We start from the raw sequence: 24,815 nt of genomic DNA, 5'->3' as shown, positions 1-24,815 counted from the left end.
GAGACAAAATCAGTCATTTCAAAAAGTGGTGGGGACATGTCCCCAGTGTCCCCAGTGTAAATGACACCTATGTCCCAAACCCTATAACATAGTCACACTTAAAATGCAAGTCAAACTACATTTGCTAACAGTAAATGTTTGTTTCTTGACGTTATTATTTGGCCAACCTTTTATTAATTATTCACACAGCACAGCACAAAAAGATATTTATACAATTTTCCGGCATACTCGTGCAAAATGAGAAGAGAAATACAGAAAAAGAAAGGAAAGATAAATAATAAATGTTGTGATATTTTATATTTCCGAGCTCGGTATTAGCTCCTGAACGCGGCAGCAGCAGTCGGCTCAGCTCTCCATTTCAATCCGGTCTATTCTGTTTATCGCCTCGCCGTCCACTCTGACCTTTTTAGACCCGTTCTGAAGAAATGGGAACGCCTTGATTTAAACCACCGGCATCGGCGATACATACAAATCTTCACCCTTCAGTTGGACCTAGCAAATCTTAATCCATACCGCGGATTGTCTCTGCCAAAACGAAAAACGGTGAGTGTCTCATATCGCAGGGAGAAGCGAGCCCGGGCCGGGGTCGCTCGTGTCGCGCGTCCGCAGATGCGCAGCGGCCTTTCGGCTCTCCCGGAACTCGAGCCCCGCGGCTCGCCTTAGAAGCCCGAGGCCGCGGGTATAGTTAGCTCACCAAATGGACATTAACGCTACTCTTACAATAAATAAACCGTGGTCAATTTTGTCTGTTAATTAGCAACGATTTCCTGTCGTTTATAAATGCGAGTTTTCCTCAGAAACCCGAGGACGCTGCCGTTATTTAAGCTACCGTTAGCGTTTAGGTTAGCTAGCATGTTGCTAACCGGCTAACATTAGCGGATTTCGTTGCTTGCTTGTCATTTATGTCTTTTAACTTACAGGATGACAAATCAGCATTTAACTCCTCCTAATACTGTTGGGTTCGTGGTTATAGGTTAAGGATGTTTTCTGTGTGTTATAGTTTGTTTTACCGGCCTGATAACATCGCAGTTGCTAACCACCGTTACATTAGCAAGTCAGTTAAAGCTAACAGGTAACGTTAGATAAAGCTTAGAAACTGGCAGCAGCTCTGTAAGATGGCCATAAAACCCCTGTGTACACGACTGGAGAGCTCGCTAGAAGGCTTAACGTGACCAGTAACATATCCCTGCTATATCCTCTTATGCCGGTTTGTGTCTGATGAAATAATTAGGCTCCTTATACCCGGGCCAGATGATGAAACTTGGGGTCACGCAGCTAGCTTTGTCAGAGATGGCTGAACCCTGTGATTTGCCCTGTTTACTCGTAAGAAGTCTGATGGTGGCTGAGTTTCTGATGCTGGACAAGTTTGAGGTCGGAAACAAAGGAGGTTTGTTCAAGTAAGGCAGGGGAACATTGGGGGGGGGGGAATAATCACGAGTACCAGAAGCCTAATGTCAGCATTCACACAAAGGCTGCAACTAATTTCTCTTAGTATGATTAAAGTACAACTTCATCAAGTTTACAAAACAGCCTCACCATATGGTCTTCCTTGCCCTGTGGTGTTGCCCATTTGTAGGTGTTAAAATTCTTCTGTTACCTTTTTTTTTTTTTCGCTTTAAAGTGAAACCCATAGATTTAATTTCCAGTGAAATGACACCATAAATGACTAAATTGTCTAATTTTTGCAGTTGGAACCAGAAAATTTTAGGGAGTTTTACCTGACAAACTAAATGTTTGAACAGTGGTAAATGATTGTCACATTTGTCATGAGTTTGTCACCAAACTTCCTTATGTTTTGATTAACTACAACTATACTTATCCTTGGCCTAGCAGTCAATATGTTTTCTGTTGATTTAATTCGATAGTGGATTGACAGAAAATAAATTAGCAGCAATTGTACTGATTGAGTCATTTTTGCCAAAAAATACCTGCTTCTAATAGCTCACAGTAAACTGAATACATTTGGGTTTTGCACTTTTGATAGGACACAAGAAGATATTTGAAGATGTCACCTTTTTATACTTTCAGAATATGTGATGAGCATATTTGCTATTTTCTACACTTAATAATCCAAGTGATGACTTGTAAAATATAATAATCAGATTAACAGAAAATGAAAGTAATTGTTAGGTAAATGTTAGTCACATTGTATGTGGTATTAGGAATTCAAGCTCGGGTTTTGGTCTCTTTATCAAGTCAGTAGGGTTGAGAATTGTTGGAAACTTTTTTAACTGGCGTAAATGTCTTTGTAGTCTTCATATGAAGAAGGTCATACAGCCATGTTGTATGACCAAATTATTTGAGAATGCATCGATCTGAACTAGTATTGCTGTCAATACTGGCTTTATTTATCTGGTATCGCCATAAGGTCACAATCAACATTAAAGCTTCTTTGTAAAGTGTCGTTTCTGTTATGTTAGTCAGGTGACTGTCTCACTATTTATTACCTTTTACTTAAAAATGATCCCAATGACAACTATTTGGTTAAATACAGCGAGGTAAACAGATTTTAAATTTGGGGAAAAGAGGGCACTGGTTTTGTATTGGTTCTTTGTAATTGAATCAACATCAAAAGAGAAACGGATGCATTAACATATCCCCAGTGCCAGAGAAGGTTTCGGGTGCTGTTAGATTTGACACTTCACTGTTTGAAGTGTACCGATACCAATAACAATACTAAACAAAAACAACACCTAATTTGGTTAGTAAAACCTTTTTTTTTCTACAGTGCGTGATCCAACACAAACGGCTGTATAAGAACTTTGCATTAATAAAATACAGTACTAAACAAACTGAATGACAGTTAAAATCAGAGTAAATATTCTGTCCATGTTTGTATGTAGCGGGTTTCTATACATTTACATTTATTCATTTAGCTGGCGCTATACAGAGGTCTGGAGCAACTAGGGGTTAAGTGTCTTGCTCAGGGACACATTGGATGGGTCACAGTGGGGGATTGAACCCGAGTCTCTCACACCAAGGCATAGTCTTATCCATTGTGCCATCACCACCCTATAATCAAACCGTTGCAAATGTAAAGTTATTGAGGTTGATACTCAGTCTCATCATCATGGTGTTGATAGGCGAGGTTGATTGTGATTAAATCAGTCAGTTTGAGATGGCCATTGTTCTGTTAGTTGGTGAAAGACGAGCCATGTGACTGACTGAGTGACAGACTGGCTGTTCGGTCCTGCTGTGGTTGCCCCGGGGGGGGGGGTCAGGACGCTCTCTGGCAAGTTGTGATGATTAATCTGTTGATAAGAGGATCTGTCCAGACTCCAGCACAGCCTGTTTCTATCCAGACAGACAGACAGGCCGGTTGGCTTCAAATTAGACCCTAATCAACTTAGCTTGGACCCATCAGACTCCCAGCTTGCCTTGCTGCAGTGCTATGCTACCAGACAGAGCGGCTGCCTGCTGCTGTGTTCCAGATATTATGGAAAGTCAGGAAAACTTAAGCACAGAGGCTCTCTGACCTCATCTCCACCTGGTATAACGTGTAGAGCTAATCATGTAATCCATTGATTTAATCATGAAATGTGAGATTGTTCTTGGGATCAAGTAAACGTCATGTCTTTAGACTGTTGTAGTGCTGCAACTAGATTAACCAATTAATTGTTTGGTCTATAAAATGTCAGAAAATGGTGAAAAATGTCAGTCAGCGTTTCCCAAAGCCCAAGATGACGTCTTAAAAATTGACTCAAACAGATGAATGAAAGTTGGTGATTTAATAGTTGACAAATAATCAGTTAATCATTGCAGCTCTAGACTGTGGGTCAGACAAAACAAGACATTAAATGTTTCACCTTGGGATTTAAGAGATATTGGTCAATAAGTAATTCAACACATAATCAAGAAAATAAATATATTTGGTTATAATAATTGTTAGTAGCAGCTCTTAGCCAGGCGACTTGTATCTAGATAATAGCAGCTCATGAGGCAAATGAGGGATGGGCAGCTGCTTGATGAGGTGATTAGGCTAATTTTCAGTAGCATTGCTAATACAGCCCGACCTATATTAGATTGAGGCTGATATTCGAGAATCTTATAATTACATGACTATTGACGTTCCCCCTTCTTGTTTCTTTTTTTTTACCTGAAGACAACATAAACATTTTTCACAAGGACCCTTTAACGTTGTAAATAAATGAGTGGGACATTTTACAGTCTAAAAATAAATTATGCAATGGTGACACATTGCTTCTGAACTACTCCAAACATGAGGGTGAAATGTAATCCCTGACCCTGGGAAAAGTAGTTTCACCAAAAGGAACAATCTCACTAGCCTTTACTGGAGCTTTTAACAGCAACTGAAGACTGTGTGTATGGCAGATGTGCGGATAATGCAGGTAAAAGCTGTGCAAAAAGCAAGTATATTGACCTGGAGTTCAAACTATTTTGTTGATCTGCCGCTTCTTCGCTTACATATACACCATTACAGATTTTATTGATCTAAGCGGCTTAAAGGTTAGAAAAACCACACAGGATTAGGGCTGAATGATTAATTGCATTTGCGATATTATCACAGTGTGATAAAATGAGATTTTCAAATCGCAAAGGCTGCAATTACACAGTGGTCACATGACACAAGACTAAAGCGGTCTGCAGACAAAGCATCAGCTTCACGTTACGCTGTACATTGACTTTTTGTAGTACAATGGCCTTAAGCTTGACAGAAGCTGACACTACAGAAACATAGGGAATGAAAGTAGCACCCGCTGGTAACGTGGTGGTGGGTGAAATCGTCGGGCCGTCCGCAGGTTTGACTGACAGGAAAAATGCTCAACAGAAAGACGCGTGTAGTAAGGTAAGCGTATTGTGACAATTGGCGCCTGCGTCTCACACACAGCCACCAGTCAGCTCAGGAAATATATGTGAAACTGCATTACAAACCAAACGCACAAGTCCGAAAGAGGCCCAAGCTGTCTCGCGTCAGTGATCTGCTTACCAGCATCGGAGGTGGGAAACTTGTTGGAGAATTACTAATCTTGTCTATTAAAAAACCAGAGGCGGCACTTGGTTTTATTTTCGTTGGCCAACTTTTGAATTGAACCTCAAACTGAGTATTTTTTGTTTGCTTACTGGGATATAGAAAGACGGACTCCTAGGAGATTTGAACTGAGATAAGGACTCATTAATTGGTGCTTGAACTGGGGTTCAAGTGGGTTTTGTATTGAGCGCTTACTGTATAACACTGTGGTGAACTTAGTTGTTCCTGTGGTCTGTAGGTAGCCCTACCTGATATTATATCATTATTTAATGCCATGACTTGACTCAAATGATCTTTCTCATATTATTAAAAAATTTTCTCCACCATTGCTCATAATAATCTTTCTAATATTGTGTTGGTCATACTGTACACTGACTCACTACTTGTCTGTTTTGAATAATACAGAAGGTAAAGAGTTTAAAAATTAATCGCATATTGAATCGCAAACGCAATATTGTCTTTAAAAAAATAAAATAAAATCGCATTTAGATTATTTTCCAAAATCGTTCAGCCCTACACAGGATCATCAGCCTCGTCTGGACTCTGACCTTGTATTTAGCTCCCAAAATCCTCCTGACCCAGCAGTAACAGATGTGACGTGTTTATACAACTTTTAAGACAAGTTTCTTTTCTAATCAGAATCAGTTTTTTAAAATCTCAACAATATCTAACCTTATTGCAAATAAATAAGCTCCTGTTATTATCCAGAATACACCTGGCAGCCAGGACTTTTTTCAACTTCCTTGAAGGAACGTTTGTTTTCCCTGTGTCATGATGTGTAATGTTAACCACAGAAATAAAGGACTGTGAGGTTTCAGCAATGTTTCCCAGCTATTAAGGTGACCTGCCAAACCACATTCCCCCACCCAAAACGATTTTCTTTTTCATTTTTCTGCTGATTTATTTATTCTCTGATGGTACATTATTAACTGTACCAGGCAATGATTTCAGTGTCTAGTTTCAAAGTAAATAAAAGCATTCGATTTGGAAGTTAAAGACAAAGCTTTTGCACGGGGGTTTCAGCTCTGCCTCCGCTGCTGGTTTGGTTCCCTGTTTATTTATTTTTGTGTTCTACAGAGAACTGTTATTACCGTCACTAAAAGCTCTTATATTTATTTCACGAATGATGTTACTTAGAGATCCTACTGCCTCTGACGGGCAGCTGAGCACCAGCTTTTCATATCGAGGTTCTTCAGATTTGCATATCGGCTGGTTGCAGTCGACGGTGGAAGCGCTGCGGCTCTGTTTAAAGGGAAATCACATCAGAGTTTAGTCCCTGTAAAGCTTGTTTGTCTGTGACGATAATGTGGAGTTAAATTAGCTCGTCAGATCCTGAACTTCCTCAAACACGCATGCTGCGGTTTAGATGGTCTTTACCACTGTCCGTCTGTTTGTTGCACACCATTTAGAGCAGGTCTCATTCAGTCTAATTACCGGTAGCACGTGTGGTACAAATTCTATTGTCTAAATTCCACCTGTAAAGCTTTGACAGCTGGTCTGTGGTTCAGGAATTGTCCTCTGCCCTTTATCAACAGCCTCTAGTCTCTTGGGAATAGGGATGGAATGTGATAGGATTTTATCAAATCCAAACCCTTTGAATCCTTTTATTAAATATTTTAAGCTAGTTTGTTTAGTGCATAATGAAGACATCTTAAACATAAAAGTACTGTCTTCATTTACTTCAGTATCAAACCTAACTCTGAGAGGGCATGGCGCTTTCACCACATATTTTCACACTTTCATTAACCCCGCCCTGACCCTTTTTTTTTTCCTGCAGGGAAAAACGTTCCCCAACTAGCACAGCTGCAGAAGCGCCACATCACAGATTTGTCTGCACTTAAAGTTACGTGGAGGTGAAATGGTTGTAGCACTGCTGCAGCTCACATAATCTCACGGTCACAGAATACAGTGTAACACTGACTGTAGGCTGAGGCCGAGCACTTGCTGTTCTCGAGTCATCAAAAACGGACGTTAGATAAATGTATAAGCAAGGATGCCGTCTCTCACCCCCCTTCTGTAGTGAGTACCCTCACATTAATATTACATTTAGCGGCAGTTTGGGTGGACTTTGATGTCTCTCTACAATTTGGCAGGCTTGGCAAGTGCAGGCTGGCCATGTTCAGTCAGTCTGGTGTTTTTGTTTATGTCACCAGGTTTATTTTTCTTTGCAGGCGTGTGTAGAGTTTACAGAGACTATCTTAAGAGAGATTGAATTAAAGATTCAGGGATTTAAAGAGATTTGTTGGCCGCATAGCTTAATGAATCTGGTTATTTTACCAACTTGGAATTATTATTAAGAATTATTCACTATCCTGTATACACAATCAAAAGTAATCTTGTAACTGGCCACAGCTCTGTATAAACTGTCCACTTATCCAGAGCTTAATAAACAAGCGTACCATATTCAATTAACCTCTGCCCCATTTAAATAATGATCAATTTCATTTTAATTCTTATGTGAATAAGGTCATAAAGCTCTTGTAAAAGATTTTATATCTCAATGAGGCTTTTTCTGGTTAAATAAAGGTTTTAATTATACAATTACATCATGCTCTTTCTCGGTGTCAGTTAATTAAATGTATCCTTCGATTCCTCCCATTGTTTGGTTTGCAGGTAAAGAGACTACATGTCCCAGAAACCCCTGTGAGAGCGAGTGACTTGTCTGTGTTTCCTCTCTCCCTCCGTCCGGTTGGTTGGATGAGTCCCAAACAGCAACAGTACTTTGAGCAGTGATTGGGCCCTGAGCCAGACCGGGTAGCCAACGGGGAGCCAGGTGAGAAGTCAGGTGATGCAAACGACTGTCAGAGCAAGAATAAGGTGTATCTAATAATTTAGCATTTCAGATAGAGGTCATTATCAAAGCTTGACCTCTAAAGCTGCAGCTGTTTGACAGTCTTTGTACTCCACTGTTCACTGCAGGACTTTGGGTTTATTTGGCCCTATGAACCAAATATCTGCAGTTTAGATCTTGGCAGGTGGAAAGCATAAATTCAAGACTGAAAGCTTTTTGGCAGTGTGAAGCTCTTTGTCTATTAGCTAAACAATGCTAGTCATGTTAGCCAGTCAGGTCATCAGGTAGGGAGATCCTAATTTATAACACAGTAACAGACTAGTAGTGTTAAATATATATAATCTCAAAAGAAGAACGAATATTTCAGTCAAGACGAAGACTGAGCAAGGAGAAAGTCGAGGATTAACCTAATTGTTTGGGCGAAATATCTGGCAATTTCATTAAATTTCAGATTCAGTCTGTTTCTCATGAAATAAAAAACACTTTAAAGTGTTTTGTGATTTTCCTCATCATCGATGCATTAACAGTAACTTGCCTAAAAATGCATTTGCCAAAGAAATGGCAGAGGAACATTTTACAAAAAGTAAGCTTCTAATGCATGTATTTAAAAATGTTCATGTTGTTCTAGTGAAAGTTTTGTGTACACTGCATCTTGCCCAGGTCATGCTGGGATTGCATCCATCCTCAGTAACCGTAAACGGATATACAGAATGAATTGCACATGAATAATTAAAATTACAGTAAATGAAACACACACATACTGCTGTTAAGCTGGTGTATGTTCTGTATTTTGTCCCTTTAGGCTAGCCATCATGGCGGACGTGGACCCAGACACCCTGCTGGAATGGCTGCAGATGGGGCAGGGCGATGAGCGGGATATGCAGCTCATCGCTCTGGAGCAGCTCTGCATGCTGCTGCTCATGTCGGACAACGTCGACCGTTGCTTCGAGACGTGAGTTTTCAGTTTGTGATCACAAAAGATTCAGCCAGAGGGTCGACCACCTGCATTGACTTCCTCTGTCGTCCCTCTCTTTTTCCAGTTGTCCTCCTCGGACATTCCTCCCGGCGCTCTGTAAGATTTTCCTGGATGAGAGCGCTCCGGATAATGTGCTGGAGGTCACGGCCAGAGCCATTACTTACTACCTGGATGTGTCGGCAGAGTGCACCCGGAGGATCGTGGGAGTGGACGGCGCCATCAAGGCACTCTGCAACCGGCTGGTGGTGGTAGAGCTCAACAACAGGACCAGCAGGGACCTGGCCGAGCAATGTGTCAAGGTAGGAGGACACGAGGTCTTATAGTTAGTGATTACACCAGAGTGTTTTAGAATGATTGTAATATATATGCAGAGAACTGAGTCTAAGGTTTAAATATGTGAGGAACTTGTACAGGCTGGATTACTTACCATCAATTATAGAGAAGAACTCTTGAAAAATTGTTGTAATGAGGACAGACAAAGATGTACAGAGAAAAAAAATCTGTTTGTTCCAACTCATTCTGGTCCCAGTTATGACTTACCTGAGGGGGCCAGGTTGTCTGTTTGTGGTGCTGTCATGATTTTAGTGTCATGTGGGAGCTTGACGTGAAATCTCATCAAAGTGGCTGTTTGTCAGGACGTCTGATTATCCTGAACAGGGAAAGTGTCAGTGGAGGAAGATAACAGGAGGTTAACTGAGGCCAAGACATCAGTGGTGGAAGAAGTACTCAATTTAAGTAAAAGTACAGATACTACATGAAAAATGTTACTCAAGTAAAAGTCATTCATTATAAACCTACTTAAGAGAAAGTAAAAAGTACCTGGTTTTAAAAATACTTAAGTAATCAAACTTAAAAATACTACACATCAAAATCTATTGATCCTACAATACACAATCTATCTTTTTAAAGTCACTCAAGGCAGGTTTGAATACAGCATTATCAGTTATAGTGAATCAAGAAAAACTGAGTCACAAGTGGATATTTCCCATATGTGAAGAGGATAAGTCTGCGTTATTGCTCTGCTGTCTGACAGACACAGAACCCCCGTTTGGGACTTTGCGTATGTTAAGATGAGACAAGGAAGCGGAAACCAAAACTAACTAAAACACTTCTCAATTCACAATCTCACCAAAAACCCACATGTTAACTTCAGTTCCCATCATTAAGTGCAGCTCACAGTGCCACACAGAGAAAGGTTTGCTTCAGTTATCAGATGTTTATATTGCAAAACTCTACCAGCTACGTTTCCACTCTGTCACAAACTGGCTGCTGCTCACAGAGCAAAAACTGAGCTGCTGCACAGTCACACCTGACACCACAATGTTGTCACTACAATCCTCCCTCTGTAAGAAGCCTGAATAGAAACCTCTTTTTAGAAAAATCCAATGCTGATTTGAACAGACCTCTGCGCACTAACTCAGACCTCATGAAGTCTAATAAGACTGGGGGCTAATCTGTTGGGTCACTTGGTGGAGCAGCTTAAGCACAGCTTCTGTAAATTATAGATATTTTCTATATATAAATGTTATCAGCTGCATCAGGCCCATTCAAACTGGCTCCTCCAGTTCTCCTTCAACACACATAAAATACTATTTATAAAATTACTTGGCTGAATATGTGATGCTTATTATTTACTGAGAGATGTGCATCATATTGGCCAGTCTGCCCCTCTGATCACCGTATTCATAGCTGATGTGAAACCACTGCTTCCCATCTTGCATTAGTCCAGAGATGTAACTAAACATCACATCATTGTCTGGACCGGTCTGCACAGGTGTGTCTTGCTCGAATGCGCGAGTAAAATTTCATGCACGTGCATATGAATGCATTTCCACACGCAACCCGGTCTTTCTTGTACTTCATTACTTTCCACCACTGCAAGACATGGTAACAACCGCTCAGAGATCAGCCTGTTCATTGTGTTTTTGTTGGCTTCTGGAGCGGAGCCACACCACAGGCAGGAGATCCATAACCATGTGCTACCAGATATTTATTAATACACATCACGGGACAGTTGTGTTCTTTATTCAGGCCTAAGTCTGTCAGCGTCTCATGTCCCAACGCTGATCTGTGTGCTGCTTTATCTCGTGTTAATTTAATTTGTCCTTTTTTTTTATTTTTTTAAGAGGTTTTGATTAGATTTGTACAGTTAATTATTTAATCTGTTAGTCTTTTAGTCTATGAAATGTCATAGTGAACGATGTGCATCAGTTCCCTAAAACTCAGTGATGTCTTCAGGTGTATTGTTTTTGATTTGTCCGATCCAATGAAATCCCAAAATAGTAAATTTACAATTATAGAAAATGGAGAAATGTAGAAAATCCATGAGATTTTGGAGAATCTGCCGCCATAGAATGATTGACACTTTTTTTTTTTTTGTAGTCCTTAAACCTGCAAGCGTTTTAGTAAACATCCTTTGGAAACTTTCCTGTTACCGCAGGAAATTCTGACACCGAATTTGTTTTCAAAGTTACTTTTACTTTCAATTCAGCTGGTTGAGGTTTGACTTCTGGCTCAGAGGTATCTAAACATGGAGATGAGTCCTCCTGCTAGATTTTGTTTATGTGTGTGTGTGTGTTGTCCAGGTGCTGGAACTGATCTGTACCAGGGAGTCTGGCGCTGTGTTTGAGGCCGGTGGCCTGAACTGTGTGCTGAGTTTCATCAGAGACAGCGGCCATCTGGTTCATAAAGACACTCTGCACTCAGCCATGGCCGTGGTGTCCCGACTGTGCAGCAAGATGGAACCCCAGGACTCGTCCCTGGAGACGTGCGTGGAGTCGCTGTCCAGCCTCCTCAAACACGAAGACCACCAGGTAACTACAGAGGGGTCAAGCTTGCTTTTCAGCAGCTGGTTTTTCAGTAGAACTAACCACTTACTGTCCCCCAGGTGTCAGATGGTGCTCTGCGATGCTTCGCCTCATTGGCTGACAGGTTCACTCGCCGTGGTGTGGACCCCGCCCCTTTAGCCAAACACGGCCTGACGGAGGAGCTGCTGTGTCGCATGGCGGCTGCCGGCGGCACAGTGTCAGGCCCCGCCTCCTCCTGTAAGCCTGGCCGTACCTCAACGGGCGGCGCCCCCTCGGCCCCAGACTCTAAAGTGAGCAACCAGGTGTCGACCATCGTCAGCCTGTTGTCCACGCTGTGCAGGGGATCGCCACTCGTCACATATGTAGGTCAACACATCTGAAACGCTAAAATGCAAACTAGAAGAAACAGATAACGAGCATATTTTCTTTAGATTTTACAGAAATGTAACATCGTCTGATGCGTCCCCACCCCTTTTCTACCGTCTCTAGGACCTGTTGCGTTCCGCGCTGCCCGACTCGATGGAGTCCGCTCTGGGAGGAGACGAGCGCTGTGTGCTGGACACCATGCGGCTGGTGGACCTCCTGCTGGTGCTCCTGTTTGAGGGACGAAAGGCGCTGCCCAAATCCACAGCAGGGTCGACGGGTCGAATCCCCGGCCTGCGACGCCTGGACAGTTCAGGGGAGAGGTCACACCGACAGCTTATTGACTGTATCCGCAGCAAGGACACGGATGCTCTGATCGACGCCATCGACACCGGCGGTAAGAACACAAACACTTGTGATAAGACTTTCGACAGCAAAGGAGTAGACGACTCCTGTACTCCTCAACACAGGAGTCTTGTGGATAGAGTTTTACATTTATCTTCCTGTTGCACAATTTAGTGACTATTCAAGGTGGAAACCTTCCATGGGGATTAACTCGAGCAATGAAATTGAAATATGTGGTGTTTTTTCTCAGACTGTAACTGTAACCCTTCTAATAGAAATGTAAAAACAATTTAGTTGAATTAAATAAATGAGTTGACTCATGTAAAATTTTATTGAACAGTTATAAAACACTTTCCCTATGACTCCCTCCGAATAAAAAGAATACAGTGCATGTTTAGTCTAGTATTGTTTTTTTATGTGCATTTCACCTGCAAGAAAGTAAGTACAAAGTAAGATTCTTGTATTGAAATTGTGCAGAAGTACCCGTATTCCTGAGCTTAACCTCCCTCTGAACCCATCCCTGACAAACCACATTTTTGTGTCATCTTTTTGAATGTGGCTATCACGGCTGTCATCTTGTTTTTAAATAATCCTCTGCTTTCTATTGCAGCTTTTGAGGTGAACTTCATGGACGACGTTGGACAGACGCTGCTTAACTGGGCCTCAGCTTTTGGCACACAGGAAATGGTAAATGGCACTCAGTCTGTCCACCACTTTGTTTTTTAGATGGATTGCTGTTAAATTAGGTACAGACATTCACGACCTCCAGGAGATTAATCCTACTGAATTTAATGATCAGACTGACTTGTCCTGTAGCAACATTTACCCCTGTCCAACGTTTCAGCTGACTGTCTAAAATCTTGAGACTGATTTTAATGTCAGCCTTTAGCTGTGCCACGAGATTAATGCGCACATTGCAATGCTAATATTGTAATTTTTATGTACTATCGTAATTAAATGAATTCCATAGGAGTCTAAAATTCCAAATATTTCAACTATCTGGCGCCTCGTGTTCAGTCATTTGTAGGTTTGTATTTCAAGTTTTTAATTCTAGTTTGACCAAACACATGTTTGTTGTTGTTCCAGGTGGAGTTTCTATGTGAGAGGGGCGCGGACGTCAACAGAGGTCAGAGGTCATCCTCACTACACTACGCTGCTTGTTTCGGACGTCCACAAGTAGCCAAGGTAACGCACACAGATCCACAGAGTGAATACACACTGTAAATACAGCATCCACAGGTCAGATTCTGTGACATGTCTGTCTGTCTATTCAGTTTTCCTTTCAGGTAACTAGCTCTAACCTGGAGTCGAGTTTTGTTCTAAAGGTTTGATGTTTATTCTGCTTTGTAATGTGTGTGTTTGTGTAGACTCTGCTGCGTCATGGAGCCAACCCTGATCTGAGAGATGAGGACGGGAAAACTCCTCTGGACAAGGCCAGGGAGAGAGGACACAGTGAGGTGGTGGCTATATTGCAGTCCCCTGGTTAGTAAACACATAATATTACTGTTTACTATTCAATACTGCAGCTGATACTACTACTACTACTGTCACTGCTACTCAGTGTTCCCAAAGGAATTTATCTGTTGCTCTTGATTTTGTGGCAGAAGATGGCTAACGCACAGAATAACCCATGATTTAAACTTTACTGTCCCAGAAGAGAGATTTGTCTTGCAGCAAGGTTAAACATAGAACACACAGAAAATGGGACACACACATGAAAGTAGGTCTGCATCTAACAATGATTATAGTATTCGAAGCTTCTGTAGATTATTTCATTGATTCATAGGTGCATCGTTTAAGAAGTAATTTTGCTTGGCGGCGTTGGCGTCGCCCTCTTACCCCGGTAATGGGATCAGCTGCGCACCTTGATAGATGATAGATTTTTTAGTAGTCCATTTTGGAAATTCATTGTGTGTCATACAGCGAACATCAGACCAACAAGACAACTGCTGTACCAACACAAACATCACCCGAGTGCTATACAAGTTATACTGAGGTGCAGCTCCCCGACACCCAGGTAACTCCTGACTGTGACGTTACAACCCAAACTCACGGCCCCACCAGGAGAACAACAAACGCACATGTGCACATTTTCAGCTGAGGACTGCAGCTTGCTTTGGCCTTCAACTCAACAATCAATCATGATTTCAGTTAAATGCTAAAGTTACTGTTAGCTTGTCTGTGGTCCGCTGGCAGAACACCGGCTGCTTTCTGATCAGGTGCTGTAGCAGTAACGTTAGCCGACATAAGTTTTATTTTACGGTGGACGGACTATGACATTACAGAGTTGTTTTCTTTTATCTTGAAATAATCCAATACTTTGGATACTTTCTTCTTCGTCCCTCGCTTTTTTCTCTCTCTTCCTCCACTTTGCAAACAGCACAATCATAATCACGTGTTCACACAAGTAAGCGCGATGTGCCAAGGTAATAAATGTCCGTGCGAAACATCGATGTACTTGATGAGTCATTTCAGCCCTAGATTAAAGTACATAAGACATGACAAAATACATAAAACGTACATCAAATGACAACAAGAGAATGTTTAGCTGTCGCCAAAAACATGATCAGCCCCCAGTAGTTATATAGGAAAGTAATCACCGGCTGAGTCATGAGTATTTTATATAACCCAAATCCTCTTAGATGAATGCATTCGTAACACATAAAATGCAGTCCATTGCTGCAGTGACTCATTTTTAAAACATCACATTACCCATCACTGTGACATCCCAGCATGTGAAGAACAGAATCAGCTCAGGCTTCAAATATTTTTATTAAATGTTGTCAATTGACGTTATTGCGTGAGTTGGCAAAGAGATACAGAGAGAAACTGCGCTCTGTCGTCTTCTGCTAGTGTAGCTTTTAATGGTGTGTAGTATTATGTATGTTCCTCTCTCCTAGAAAGGTACTAATGGGCCCAGTGGACCCTCCTCTTCACAATCCTGGCTCAAACGTGGTTAAATGAGGGCTCCCAGCTTTGGAGAACTGAACTTCCAACTTTTCAATTAGCAAAATCCTGCTCATTTTCTTGAACAAAGCTAAAGATACAGTGCGTGTTCTTCAGAGACTGTCGCAGTTTTTATAGACTTAGCAAACAGCCAAAAATATTCACCGACATGACGCAGAAACAAACTGGCTTCTGTATGAGAGGGAATGTAGGTGGGGCTGCTCGCACAGCACCAGTGAGTTAACACAAACCTGCGTGTGTGTGTTTGTCACAGGAGACTGGATGTGTCCGGTGAACAAGGGAGACGACAAGAAGAAGAAAGATGTGAACAAGGAGGAGGAGGAGGGCAGCGAGCCCAAAGGAGACCCAGAAATGGCTCCGATCTACCTGAGGAGACTTCTGCCTGTTTTTGCACAAACCTTTCAGCAAACCATGCTGCCTTCTATTAGGTAATCTGACCTAGAACAGTTAATGTAAGGTAGAAAAACTGTGGACTACACCATAAAACAGCCTAATTAGAACAGATAAAAGGTGAACTGCAATTTTAAGCCAAGCTGTCTGTCATTGGCTGACTTAGTCTCAGCAGTCTTACTAAGTTTCCCACTTCTGCCTTTTTCCTTGTAAGAATGTAATCAAAATTAAATTGTTCACAGTAAAAGGAAAAACAAATATTTCTGCATACACGTGTTCACAAGACAGCTGGGTGTGTTTTGGTGTGTGTGTGTGTAGGAAAGCCAGTCTGGCTCTGATCAGGAAGATGGTTCACTACAGCAGTGAAGTCCTACTGAAGGAGGTGTGTGATAGTGAGACGGGACACAATCTTCCCACTGTGCTGGTGGAGATCACTGCGACTGTCCTCGACCAGGAGGTACGTCACACACACACACACACTCGCTCTCTGCACTCATGGCCCTAAAAGGTGTGAAACCTATGTGTGCGTCTCTCCGTGTTCCAGGACGATGACGACGGTCACCTCCTGGCTCTGCAGATCATCAGAGATCTGGTGGATAAAGGTGGAGATGTTTTTCTCGATCAGCTGGCTCGACTGGGAGTCATCAATAAGGTGTCCACTCTGGCTGGACCGGCGTCTGATGACGAGAACGAGGACGAAACCAAACCTGAGAAGGTAAATGGAGCGACTGTGTCTGCAAGTGCAAACAAGCATCTCGGATGAAGAGACGAACAACAGGCTTCAGATTTAAAGGATATTTCTGGTTTATTATATATCCATTTTTGCAGCTTACAAAGTTGATCCAGCAGCTGCGGTCTGGGGACCGTTCCATCAGCGGAATCATCCTTTAAAACCTTTTTCTTTTCTAAGATTTAATTTAGCTTGAACACTGCAGTGTCATGTTGTTTCTTCTGCAGGAGGAGGAGGTGCAGGAGGATGCGAGGGAGATCCAGCAGGGGAAGCCGTATCACTGGAAGGACTGGTCTATCATCAGAGGGAGGGACTGTCTCTACATCTGGTCGGATGCTGCTGCACTCGAGCTCTCAAATGGCTCCAACGGCTGGTTCAGGTTCATCTTGGATGGGAAGCTGGCCACTATGTACTCTAGCGGAAGTCCAGAGGGGGGGTCGGACAGCTCCGGTACAAATAATTAACTCATAACACACACAACATATTGATCCCTAGTATTTTGTGTTTTTTTAGTTGTTGCCCTGACTGATCTCTTTTGTCTGCCCTCTTGCTCATGTTTCTCCTCCTCAATGATTCCCCCCCCCCCCCTTCTCCTCTCACCTCATGCAGAGTCTCGCAGTGAGTTCCTAGAAAAGCTGCAACGGGCGAGGAGCCAGGTGAAACCTGTAACAGCCAGTCAGCCCATCCTGTCCAGTGTGGGTCCCACTAAGCTGACGGTGGGGAACTGGTCTCTGACCTGCCTGAAGGACGGCGAGATCGCCATCCACAACTCAGACGGACAGCAGGCCACCATCCTGAAGGAAGACCTGCCGGGCTTCGTATTCGAGTCCAACAGAGGAACTAAACACTCCTTCACCGCCGAGACCTCACTGGGTGTGTCTCAGCATTTCCCAGCAGATCCACGCATCTTCCTGCAGCTGTTGCAACAACACATCAACATAAACTCAATAAACTATGGAAAGTTTAAAATCTTGTAGCTTTAATTCACATATCAGCTGCATGCAAGTTACTGTTCGTCTAAATCACATGGAACCTTGATTCATGATTTTGAAACAAGTTCTCAGCCTCACTGAACAGAAAATTGAACTGAACAGCAACTTATACAGCTGATAGAGACCTTTCTCAAATACAAGTTATTGCAATACTTTGCTGCGCTTAACTGTAATTGGGGTAAGTCCATGTGCAGTAAGTTAAATACTTAGAAATTAATAAAATAAATAAATTAGTCATGATTCATATTATCTAACAAGCACCACACAATATTTTTTGAACTTTTCACATTAACAACCCCTGAAACTTACATTCTTATAAACACAGGATCTCTCTGTCTGTCAAATGTAAACCCTTTTGAAAAGAGAGAAATTCTGACTGTGTCGCATCACAGCACTTCTGATTTATTGAACTGTCAGCAGGACACAGATTGCAAAAGATGGCTGGTGAAGTTCTTGGTGTCCTTCCATGATTGTCCAAGACTTTCTAGTTAAAGTGCTTAACCATTTTTGATTTTCCTGTATTGTTTTTGTTCTCTCTTTACCAGAACTGTGTTTGTCCATAATGTAATGGGGGACTTTTGACAGATTTATTGTAGAAAAGGTTCCCAAATTAGGTTTATGCATTACCAGATGCAGAAGTGAGAAAAGGTGTTTTTAGGGAACTGGTGTGCCATGATATACGATCCAGAAAGTCTCGTCTGAGGAACAGATGCCTGCTTTAAAGGTTTATCAGGCACCTGAACACTATAGAGGTTTGCAAGACAGGATTTTACAACTTAAAAATTATCAGTTATCATGGCTACTCCCAAAAGCTTTTGTGACATCCAGGCACTCATGGGTAAAATAAATCTCAAAAAAGCATTAATTGTCAATCATCAGCACACATAAAAAAAAAAATACAATGCAATGTCCCCTTATGACACCACCCAGCTAAAACAAGATTGGTCCTTGAACCCCATAAGTTGTTTTATCTATATTTATGTTGGCATTGTGTGTGTGTGTGTGCAGGCTCAGAGTTTGTGACGGGCTGGACTGGGAAGCGAGGCAGAAAGCTAAAGTCGAAGCTAGAGAAGACGAAGCAGAAGGTGAAGAGCATGGCGAGGGAGCTGTACGACGATCACTTCAAAGCTGTAGAGAGCATGCCCAGAGGAGTGGTGGTTACCCTGAGGAACATCTCTACACAGCTGGAGTCCGCCTGGGAGCTGCACACCAACAGACATGTACATAAACACACGCACACTTCTGAAATCCTGGATCAAATCCAGACTTTAAGTCATCATGCGGGAGGTATTTATTTCAGTATGCAGCATGATTTTTGTTCCCTTGTTGTGTTAACAGTGTATTGAAGGGGAGAACACATGGAGGGACCTGATGAAAACCGCTCTAGAGAACCTGATCGTAGTTTTGAAAGATGAAAACACGATTTCTCCATATGAGATGTGTAGCAGTGGCCTGGTCCAGGCTCTTTTCACTGTCCTCAACAATGTAAGTGTCCTTTTTAAAACCATCACACCAACAGCATGTCACGTATTCGCCCGAAACATGACAACATCCTTAAAGACGTAGCAAGTCACTGAGAAGTCTCAAAGTTTCTCTGTCTGTGTGCAGAGTGTGGAACTGGACCTGAAACATGATTGTAAGCCTTTAATGGAGAGGATCAATGTCTTTAAGGCGGCTTTCAGCGAGAATGAAGACGATGAAAGGTAACTGCACCAAACATGTTCACATCCTGACTTTAAAGGTCCACACGTGTGGTAAATTACTCTGGTTTTACAGTCCGCTAGTCAGATTTGAGTTGTGCTGCGAATTACATGATGTCCCCAAACTCGATGAATAATACACACATCAGACACTACACACCGATTGGTCAGCTTTGTGGAGGTGAAGAACTATTTCTGTCAATTTTCTTTCATACAACTGAAAGTGTTACCCTTCCAGTGTGGCTATTCAGAACAGATATATACACACTTTTGTCTTACGATATTGGCGTAGGACAAGTCAAACACGCTGGGCATGCAAACTGTCCAGCTCTAGGACCTTTAATAAAGTACGCTCCATATAGTCCGCCTATTCTCGGTTCTGTTTCTGAACTGTCAGATTAAATTTAAAACCTGTGTTTGCAGCCGACCAGCTGTTGCCTTAATCCGTAAACTGATAGCTGTCCTGGAGTCAATAGAACGTCTACCTCTGCACCTGTACGACACTCCAGGATCCTCATACAACCTGCAGGTGAGTCAGTGTGTTCTGGATCCAGGTCTATGTTTGGAGAAACTCCGTTGATTGCCGTTGTGTATGCATGTCTTCTGAAGGACAAACTTAGTGGAGTGTGTTTGTGCTCATCAGATCTTGACAAGGAGGTTGCGGTTCCGTCTGGAGCGAGCGCCAGGCGAGACTGCTCTGATCGACCGAACTGGTCGCATGTTGAAGATGGAGCCGCTCGCTACTGTGGAGTCTCTGGAGCAGTACTTGCTGAAGATGGTGAGGGCGCACTGAAGACACATACTCAACCAGACACACGTTATGTAACTCTGATGTGCTTAAGTTAGAATGACCCACATTAAAAAAATACTTGTACAAAGCTTGGATTATTACTCTGAGGGTGTCAAAAAACGTGGTGCTCTACCGAAAAAGACCAAATCAAAGGCAGCGCTTCTATTCATTTTACACTGTGGAGAAATGTAGTTCAGTTTTAACTTCGCTCCCTCCCGCTCTGCTTCCTCTTCTGTGTCCTCCAGGTGGCAAAGCAGTGGTACGACTTTGAACGGTCATCCTTTGTCTTCGTAAGGAAGCTGAGGGAAGGACAGACCTTCACATTCAGGCATCAACACGACTTTGACGAGAATGGAATCATCTATTGGGTTGGAACTAATGCCAAGTACGTACAGCGTCTGCAGTCAAACTATAAGTATTTTATTTAAAGCAAACTGAGGACCTTTTACAATGTACTTTTTGGTGGACTACGTGTTTTTATACTTAAGAGTAGCTGCAAGAGTCACGTTTTATACAGCATGTACCTATTTTTTATTTTTATAGATTTTTGAATGGGGTTTGGTCTGACATAATATTGCACCTATCCAGACAAACCTGGGAACCTCCAGCTTAGATCATACATTTTTATCTACAAGCCTCATTTCTTCTCCATTCAGGACGGCCTATGAGTGGGTAAATCCCGCTGCTTATGGCCTGGTGGTGGTGACATCATCAGAGGGGCGGAATCTCCCCTACGGGCGGTTGGAGGACATCCTGAGTCGGGATAGCTCCGCCCTCAACTGCCATACCAATGACGACAAAAACGCCTGGTTTGCAGTTGACCTCGGCCTCTGGGTCATCCCCTCAGCGTACACCCTGAGACATGCCAGGTAATAAAAATAAAAATTAAATAACACACCCCTGAGACACGAAAGTTAATAAATCAGATGTACACCCTGATTGATACATGCTGGGTAATAAAACAAACCTACATACACCCTGAGACATGCCAAGTAATAAATCAAACCTATATCCTGTGGCACACCAAGTAGTAAAACACATGTACCCTGTGAAAGACACCTGGTAATAAAAGATAAATACCCTGAGACATACTAGAATGAAACAAACATTCACCCTGAGACGTACCAGTTAATGAAACAAACATACACCAGACTGTGTGAAATGAACCCACAGCCTTTAGACACAGAAACTAATAAAACAAACACCTTCATTGTAAAACATGTCGGGTAACAAATGGGGGGGGAGGGGGAAATTTACTAATTGATGTATGTGGTTTCTTTTCCTCTTTCTGCGGCAGGGGTTATGGCCGATCTGCACTGAGGAACTGGGTGTTTCAGGTGTCGAAGGACGGTCAGAACTGGACGACTCTCTACACCCACGTAGACGACTGCAGCCTGAACGAACCGGGGTACAACATTCCTCTTATGCCAATGAACTGATCAGTTAATAAACTATAATGAACAATTGCTTCAGCAGAAGTAGATACAGACTGTATGTCGGCACGTGGCTTTTCATCCAAGAGTTACGTTAAGTACACTATAGAAGATGCTGTTACCTCATCATCTAACTGTGTGTGTTTGTATGTGTCAGGTCGACAGCCACATGGCCTCTGGACCCATCAAAAGATGAGAAGCAGGGGTGGAGACACATCAGGATCAAACAGATGGGGAAGAACGCCAGCGGTCAGACTCACTACTTGTCTCTGTCTGGACTCGAGCTGTACGGCACTGTCACTGCTGTCTGTGAAGACCAGCTCGGTAAGTTTGTCTTCTGTGGTTATTTCTCTCCTAAAAATATTGAGCAAGTTTCTGAAATTTTGGCAAATTTTGGGAATCCCTGCCCAACTTCTAGCCAAATTGAGTGCATGTGTAACTTCAGTGTCCAACAAAGTGTGGGAACTTTGAGCATTTATTTGTATAACCTCACCGTTCAATGTAACATGTGCTCAAATTTTATTTAGACATCAAATTTTTCCTACAACAACTGTTCAGAAATTTTTTTTTATGCTACACTCCTCTACATTTTAGTCTATTACCTGTCCTCCTCCTTCAGGTAAAGCTGTGAAGGAGGCGGAGGCGAACCTTCGCCGGCAGAGGCGACTGTTCCGCTCCCAGGTGATGAAGTACATCGTCCCGGGGGCGCGGGTCGTCCGTGGCATCGACTGGAAGTGGCGCGACCAGGACGGAAACCCGAGTGGAGAGGGCACCATCACTGGGGAGGCTCACAACGGTAAGACACGTCCAGAGAGAACAGACACTGAAACTGAAAAATAAAAACATGTCATGATTCACATTGCAGCTTCAGAGGACGCTGGATTCAAAAACCAACCTGTTTTAACTGTTGCATTTAAAGTGATTTAATTCCTTTCTTGTCTCAAGGTTTAAAAGGGCCCGACTCCCTGTGAGAAACAGGGAGTCGGGCCCCTTTGTAGGCAGATATTTGTGCCAGCGAGTTCTGAATTTAAAAACTTGTATTTGTATTTTCATAATATGAAATTAAGAAGTTCCAATTTTGGTCTGTGAGAGTCTCAGCTAGTTAAATTTGGATTGAACTCTCTTAAACTCTACATTTAGCTATGGAGGAGAGCATACGAGCGCCGATCTATATGAAGACCTGAATCAGTTTGTTGTTTGTGTCACAGAAAACAAAGTCTTAATTTGAAGAATTAAATTAAAATGGCTACTGCATGTTTTAATTTTTTTTTTTATTCATCAAACAAAATATTAAACTGTTGATGTATTAAACACAAATTCAAGTAGTAATAGTACAAAAATTCCGCCGCAAAATCAGTTACAAGTTTGTTTTTCAACCTGCTGGTTCAAATGTCTGCCCACAGTCACCATTCATTTTTTTTTTACTCAACAATATGTGTCATTGTGTGAGACGGGACCTAAACTCATGTAAGAAGCAACCATTAACCGTTTTCTCCCTGAACATTCCTTCACATCATTACCCATAACCTCTGTGACGTAGACTTGGAGTTCAGTGTCTGATGGAAACGTCCCATCTGTCTGTGATGTGGTCTTAGAATATGATCTTTTCTTTGTACGGCTTCTTCCAGGATGGTGCAGTAACTGCTGTAGCAGCTGATCTTAGAGTTGGCTAAATAAGAACAGTGACTGCAACTTCATTACTGACTGGGATACCTCTTTTCACTCGTGATAACTGCTCACTGCACTCAAGTTTTTACATTCCGGTGAAGCCAGCTGACGCTGTCTACACAATTCACTTAGTGAAGGATGTGTTCAGACAACAGCATTGTGTGTATTCAATAAAAACAGGACTGAAATGGCTCCCATGTAGACAACTTGTAGTACACTGTTGGAAGAACGCCTTCATCACTGATATTATGTTAGCAGTGACTGTTACGCCAGGTTTACTTTACACTTGTTGTAAGTTTAGATGTGTCACTAGACAAATTATCCTAAATCCCTGCAGAGAGACATGACCACCTGGACAGTTGGTGTTAAATCAGATCTGAATAAAAGTTCGGATTTGTGCTTGTGCAGGAAGTAACATAAACCTTCCTTCCTCCTCTTCTCCTCTTCCTCCCTGCCTCTTGCTCCTCTTGGTGTTTCTGTGTTTGTTATCAGATCTGATGTTCTGCCAGCGAGCTGAGCGCGTGCAGACGCCACCAGCAGCTCTGTTGATTATCGTTTAAAAATCATAAACCAGGATAATTTTCCTCAGTTTAATTTCTTTCTTTGTGGCGTTGACGCTTCGCATTTGCCAGAAATATTTTCTACTTTTGCTTTGATTGTCATTTTCTGTGACTGTTTTCATATTTTCTCTCTTATTGCTCCACCTGGACCGAGTTTAAAAACGTGTCGACGGTGAACTTATTGTTCTTTACTGCAGTGGTTCCCAAACATCCCCTTGCCACCCAGCCACCCCTGTAACACGCATATATTTACGCATATTGATTAAACAAATGCTATATTAGTATAAAGTTAAATAATATAGGCCCGTTCTCATTCACTTAGAATAAAAGCCAACAGGTTCTCTGCAGATTTACAGATAAAAATTTAACTTAAACTATAAATACAATTAATATACTAATATGTTAATGTATTTTTCAATTTCTTCCAAATTTAATTGGCTCCTATTTAAGATTAAAACAAACGATAAAAGGATGCGGGAATTTTTACGGGATGTGAGGCGTTGGTTGCATGTTGACTCCACTGACAGCTGATTTCTTGTTTTGTTTTCATGTTTACCAGAGATGAGACGCACATAAATAAATAATCTACGATATTGGGTTTTGATGGATAGCCGTTCTCCTCTTTACTCTGTCAGCCCACGAAACAAACGCAGGTCTCAGAGTGTGTTGACGGCTAAGGTGCTCTGACTGTAATATTTTGCTGAGCTCCTGGAAAAACTGCCGAATCAGAAAGCTTGTAGTGTTACTGTGACCACTGGCAGCCCTGAGTTGCGTTATTAGCTGTGGCGCAAGTGCTTATTTAACAGTTATTAGTATGCAGATTTTTATATTTTTCTTTTTATTCTTGTTTTCATTTTTTAAAAAAGGTAACATAACACATAATTGATGTAAAAAAAATTGATTTAATGTGGTGAATCGTTTATTGAAAACCACAATAAATGAACAATGATAGAAACAATTTTTAAACAATCTAAAAATCTAAAATGCGTTTTCTTCAATTACTCTTGGTCAAGGAGCAAATCACTACATCGTAACAAACATGAGCAGTGATTTCACCTCTCTACAATATGTCTTCATAAAATTTACATTTCTAAAAATATTTATTGTGATTACTACAAATTTTGAAAACAGGGTTATGGGCTCATTGTGACTTTAAAGGAGCATTTCACACAAAGTATCCTGCTGTTATCTGGTCCAGTGTGGAGCTGCTCTGACTGTAAGCTGCTTCTCTGTTGTCTGTCTTCCTCCCTCTACCTGTCTCTCTCTCTCTCTCTCTCTCTCTCTCTCTCTCTCTCTCTCTCTCTCTCTCTCTC

At 42.0% G+C, this 24,815-nt stretch overlaps 1 protein-coding gene across 4 annotated transcripts in view; it reads left to right on the top strand.

Annotated features, from left to right (window-relative positions):
* The first annotated feature begins 340 nt into the window (after positions 1–340).
* hectd1 (HECT domain containing 1) overlaps positions 341–24,815 on the top strand; it is a 68,276-nt gene continuing 43,801 nt past the window's right edge. For 2 of the 4 annotated variants that reach the window (XM_046062146.1, XM_046062142.1), the window contains exons 1-25: positions 341–543; positions 7,604–7,763; positions 8,584–8,733; positions 8,822–9,056; positions 11,343–11,570; positions 11,645–11,926; positions 12,054–12,324; positions 12,883–12,959; positions 13,359–13,457; positions 13,640–13,754; positions 15,493–15,667; positions 15,948–16,086; positions 16,174–16,344; positions 16,587–16,809; positions 16,969–17,316; positions 18,360–18,571; positions 18,690–18,836; positions 18,960–19,054; positions 19,475–19,580; positions 19,695–19,829; positions 20,087–20,226; positions 20,498–20,710; positions 21,139–21,249; positions 21,432–21,598; positions 21,894–22,070. In XM_046062146.1, coding sequence (XP_045918102.1) covers positions 8,594–8,733; positions 8,822–9,056; positions 11,343–11,570; positions 11,645–11,926; positions 12,054–12,324; positions 12,883–12,959; positions 13,359–13,457; positions 13,640–13,754; positions 15,493–15,667; positions 15,948–16,086; positions 16,174–16,344; positions 16,587–16,809; positions 16,969–17,316; positions 18,360–18,571; positions 18,690–18,836; positions 18,960–19,054; positions 19,475–19,580; positions 19,695–19,829; positions 20,087–20,226; positions 20,498–20,710; positions 21,139–21,249; positions 21,432–21,598; positions 21,894–22,070 — 4,006 coding nt within the window. In that variant the 5' untranslated portion in view covers positions 341–543; positions 7,604–7,763; positions 8,584–8,593. Of the gene's footprint in view, positions 544–7,603; positions 7,776–8,583; positions 8,734–8,821; positions 9,057–11,342; positions 11,571–11,644; positions 11,927–12,053; positions 12,325–12,882; positions 12,960–13,358; positions 13,458–13,639; positions 13,755–15,492; positions 15,668–15,947; positions 16,087–16,173; positions 16,345–16,586; positions 16,810–16,968; positions 17,317–18,359; positions 18,572–18,689; positions 18,837–18,959; positions 19,055–19,474; positions 19,581–19,694; positions 19,830–20,086; positions 20,227–20,497; positions 20,711–21,138; positions 21,250–21,431; positions 21,599–21,893; positions 22,071–24,815 lie in introns of all 4 variants that reach the window. The other 2 variants (XM_046062143.1, XM_046062144.1) reach the window with 2 other exon arrangements.

Source organism: Micropterus dolomieu, linkage group LG11 (genome assembly GCF_021292245.1).
Source record: "Micropterus dolomieu isolate WLL.071019.BEF.003 ecotype Adirondacks linkage group LG11, ASM2129224v1, whole genome shotgun sequence".
Lineage (NCBI taxonomy): Eukaryota > Metazoa > Chordata > Actinopteri > Centrarchiformes > Centrarchidae > Micropterus > Micropterus dolomieu.
This window is presented reverse-complemented; position numbering and strand designations above follow the sequence as displayed.